This window comes from Monopterus albus, unplaced genomic scaffold (assembly GCF_001952655.1).
Source record: "Monopterus albus unplaced genomic scaffold, M_albus_1.0 scaffold31.1, whole genome shotgun sequence".
NCBI lineage: Eukaryota > Metazoa > Chordata > Actinopteri > Synbranchiformes > Synbranchidae > Monopterus > Monopterus albus.
The window spans coordinates 4,866,234-4,870,981 of record NW_018127911.1 but is presented as its reverse complement, the minus strand read 5'-3'; the positions used below and the strand labels follow the sequence as shown (position 1 = coordinate 4,870,981).

Genomic DNA, 4,748 nt, shown 5'->3' with positions numbered 1-4,748 from the left:
CACTCTTTCTTTTAGAAATGTAAACACTCCTCAGATTATTTATTTCAGTGATAGATTAAATCCACCCTGAGGTTATGATGAAGATGATGTCTGCAATGACAATGGCAATTATAGTTATAATAAGAGGGGTATCATAATTATAATAGTGATTATACTCTGTGCAGGTTTTTATACTCTGCAGGTTTCATTGCAATCACATTTTTCATTTCTTTGCAGCAATGACATATACAGTAGGCTGGGGTGAAAATTATGATACAGTGTGGGCTTCACATCTGTACCATTATATGACTTTTTGGGCTATCAGTGTAATATTTAGATTTTCTAAAGCCCCATCCTATAGTCAGTGTATCATGATAATAATTGAAATCAAAATTACATTGAGACATTATAATTAGTTTGACTGAAGGTTATTTGTGCACTGAAAACGCTTCACACACTTAAAATGATTATATTGTAATACAATGTGAAATTAAACAGCACCAATTACTGAGATTCTGCACAGACCTACTGTAACAAATGCATCTATAGAATATCTATGTACAGGTCTCAGTAAGTTTATTACAGAGACATGTTGGAGGTCAGGCTTTTTTTAAAACTCACTTTAGATTTCAGTGAAAATTTGACTTTTTCCAACTTCTTTGAGTGATAGGAAGTTTGTTATGTTGGCCCAAATGGATACATTCATAATTTATAAAAAAATTAAAGTAGCGTACACCAAACGAAAAACAAGTGGTGTGATAATGAGCTGTAATTTTACTTGTGATTGTAAGTTGATGTCTGCTTTCAGAGTGACTGGCTGCTATTGTGTGATTCAGTGCCTGAGCTTACGGCACCATATGTTTAAATGACACGTCTCCTGTCGCCTCTCTGCTCATTCCTCCCAGAGAACAGAAGTGGGGCTGATAAGGATCTCCAGCTGAGCGACTTGGACGATTTCGATACGCTGGAGTCTGAGAACTCCGAGTGTGAGCTGAAGCATCGATACCACATGAACGCGCACATGTCAACAACAGCCGACTGCCCCACCGAACACCTCATCAAGGACGCGTCTCTGAAGATCTCCATCCCCGGGGAGCAGGACTTGAGCAAAGGTTGTCTCAAAACGAACCCGGATGACTTCCAGCCGAGCAACAGACCGCAGACAAAGGCGTGCTATAACCAGCAGCAGCAGCAGCATCAGCAGCAAGGGCACCAGATATTAGACGGCAAACCCCGGATCTGGTCTTTGGCCCAGACAGCGACGTCTGTGAACCAGACTGAGTACCCGTCCTGTATGCTGAGGTGCCAGCCGCCCCCCTCCTCCCTCACCCCGTCCCCCGCTGCTACCTCACCCCTGACAGGCCTAGACAACAGACAGGACTCCCCAGTCACGACCCTGAGAAACTGGGTGGACGGGGTTTTCCACGACCCTTTGTTCAGGCACAGCACTTTGAGCCAGGCTCTGACCAACACCACCGTCTCTTGGACCACAAACACCAAAGGCCCCATTCTGGAGGCTGGCAGGAGCGTGGCGGCCTTGCAGCAGCATCAAGACTCCTCCAAAGACAGTGCCATGAGTTTCCCAAAAACTATCAACAAACTTTTCTGCTCCTAACAAAACCAAATGACCATTTTATTACAAAAAGAGAGACTTTTTGTGGCTGACTGAAAGTCGGATGGAAAACCCTGTTACGCCCCTATGTCCCCCCATTATGTTTTATTCGTTTTTAAAGCAATGGTAGCTATATACTGTTACACTGGCGTTACACGAGCGAAATATCCGGATCCGTTTGGCTTATTTTATTCAACGCACGCACACAATTTATTGAAGCGTAGGTTATAACTACAAGTTTACATCTTGGGGGGGGGAGGCCTAAGGTTTACATGATGCTTATTTTAATTGTTTTATTTACTATGCGCATGCAAATGTAATTGAATATTATTTAGGTCGCAGCAGTTGAGTATCACTGTTTCAAAAAAGTCTCACAAATGCACAGCTCTCCTTGGAAGTGGATGAGAGTGTTTCAGCTTTGTTCACTGAAAATAAAAGCAGCCGGTTTCTGAAGGGCGCTTGTGATGTTGGTGAGAGTTGCTGTCCATGGTGCTTAAATACTACAGGTCTCTCTAGTTTCTATTGCTGTTTGTCTCCTGTTACTTTTCAAATAAACTACGTCCAATACTACTACGCAGCTGAGCATAGGGGACCTTTGTAAACTCAATCTGCTATTAAATAAAACACCTTTATCGTTCCACTTCATTCTTAACCCATCGAAACAGGCGCAATAACAATTCCGATCCCTCTTATTGTTCAGAAAACATCCACTCTCATTTAGTGACAGCGAAAAAATGAGCTCAACCCTCAAGACAGAACAATATCAGTATCTAAGATCTGCCTCATTAATTCCCTCTTAACAGGCTGTAATTGGGATGTTCGCAGTCATATTTCATGTCAGGCTATTGATTTCCCCTCTCTGCTCTTTGATAATATTATCGAAACATCTCAACATCGTCCATGATGCAGCTGTCAAAAGGGTAAGTTATTCGCCATACGTCCATTAATGGGTTCAAGACGGAGGCCTTGCGAAATAATTTGAAGTGAGGAGTTTTCGTTTTTACACTAACCCCTCAATTTCCTAGAGACGGCGCCCTACACACACACACACACACACACACACACACACACAGGCCTGGTTGCTGATTCCCCTACTGAAAAGTGGAAGGGCTTTACGGCAGAGGCACTCACGTCGTCGAAAAGTGAAAAGGGCAAAGGAACTCGAATTAGTTGTTGTAGATAAAAGGGCAAAAAGAAAGGAGTCAAGGGTACTTGACAGTAATGGCGAAAGTGGGCTCTCGGGGGACTCTCTGTCCTGTGAGAGGGTTGAAGGAGGGAGGGGGGGGCGGGATCCAGTGATGAATTTTAATGGGAAAACCACAAACGACTGAAATCTCCCCCCCTCTTGGAAGAAAATGCTGTGGTGGACAAAAGGGTTTTTTATATATCAAAGTCGGGGTGTATGTTTTTATTTGCTTCCTGAGCCCGGACAACTTTGCCCCGCAGCACTTCCAAGGCAGAGTTGACATGACCGCAAAATAAAGTTGAGGAAAGACATAAATGGTGTCAGGGAATAGATATCTGACAGGTGTATGCAGGTTTAATAGGTGCTTATGTTGTTCGCATTTTCCGTGATGTGGGTCTGCTGACATGACACCCCCCCACCCACACACACACACACACACACACACACACACACACACACAATAATCGTATGTAATTGTTCATAGATTCTGATTCTGAAAAAAATAGGGCCGAGTTACAAACCCCACTAATAGGACAATATAGCCTCGACATTTAATTAATTTAGCATGAAGATAGGTTTTATTAGACCTCCGAACCAAGTGGCTTTTTATTTTAGAGAAAAGGACATGAGAGAGAGACTTTGTGTGTAAATGCAGAGAGAGAGAGAGAGAGAGAGAGAAGTCAGCTATAGCTAAATCATTCAGCTGTGGCAAATACGAACACACAGAGGGAGTGAGATGGTAAATTAACAGGAGCTTTTTACATAGAGACCAAATAAAACTGTAATCAGCGACGCGTTACTTTTCATTAAGCGGGTTTGACAGCAGCATATTCAGCCACTCCGACACAGGAGCAGAGTCCGGGCTGAAATAAACTGCTCTCAAACCGAGAGTCATAAGATAATTCCTTAAGCTCCATTAACGACTCTTAGCCGCAGGAAATGGGCTCCCCCGAAAACGTCTCCAAATCTAAAAGCTTTATCGACCTGGCAAACCTCAGCTGATGGCTTCTCTCTCTCTTTTCCACCCCCTCCTACCTCTTGTCTCTCTTTCTCACTCTCTTACACCCCCTCTCTTTTCCTTTTTTTCAACTTAAGGGACAGAAACGTCCAACTGAGGTAATAGACTTTGACACAACACATTAAATGGGAAATGAGAAAATGGAGGAGAAAGGGCACTCTTAAACGGCTTCTAAACGTTACCAATTAGAGGTTTAAAACTGGAATAAGATGTAGGCATTTGGTATATCCTTGACTGACGGGACATTTAACTGAACGCCTTCCCCATTTGGTAAAGGTAACACAACTCAGTGCAGCTTGTAGTCCCCCTGTGAGGTAGCTGAGTTGCAGGGAGCTTTATCTCACTCTCTGAAAAATTGTGCACCTGTCCTGTACAGGATGTCTGTGTGCAGATATGTGTTTTCCCCACAGAGGTTCAAATGACAGCATAAAACTTATGGAACTTCTTGGTGCTTAGCTTTTCTTTAAACAAGCATCTTGTCACGCACACATGCTCAGTTTACAGTGTAGAGGGCTCACAAAAGCTGACTGAAACACAGAACAATCAGCAGCACAGGGGGGTTCCCCAGAGACAAAGACAGAGTCTGGGTCAGGTTAATACCACTGTGACCCTGAGCCATAAATATATTTACACATCATTACACAACTCACATACACACAGAGAATCACACTCAAATGCACTGCCACACACACTAGCACACATTATGCTTAATTGAATGTTTAATCTATTCATTGACTAACATTAATATGGCGAGAATAGCAGTAATATGATCAAAGCTTAAATGAAAATATGAAGCATGACCACACACAAAAAGCGGTGTAGAGACACCACACACAGACACAGAAGACATAGTGCTGTTAGGGCCCATTTGCAGAATCAATGAAATGCCCTTTTATTCGAATTATAATGAAACACATTATATATACATACAGTATGTACTGTATAAATATATA

The 4,748-nt window shown here is 42.7% G+C and overlaps 1 protein-coding gene across 1 annotated transcript in view; it reads left to right on the top strand.

The window, feature by feature from the left end:
- Positions 1 to 1,969, top strand: part of irx4a (iroquois homeobox 4a) — a 6,585-nt gene extending 4,616 nt beyond the window's left edge. Inside the window, exon 5 of the mRNA XM_020596819.1 lies at positions 885 to 1,969. Within this exon, the coding sequence (XP_020452475.1) occupies positions 885 to 1,594 (710 nt within the window). The 3' untranslated portion in view covers positions 1,595 to 1,969. The remainder of the gene's footprint in view (positions 1 to 884) is intronic.
- Positions 1,970 to 4,748: the final 2,779 nt, after the last annotated feature.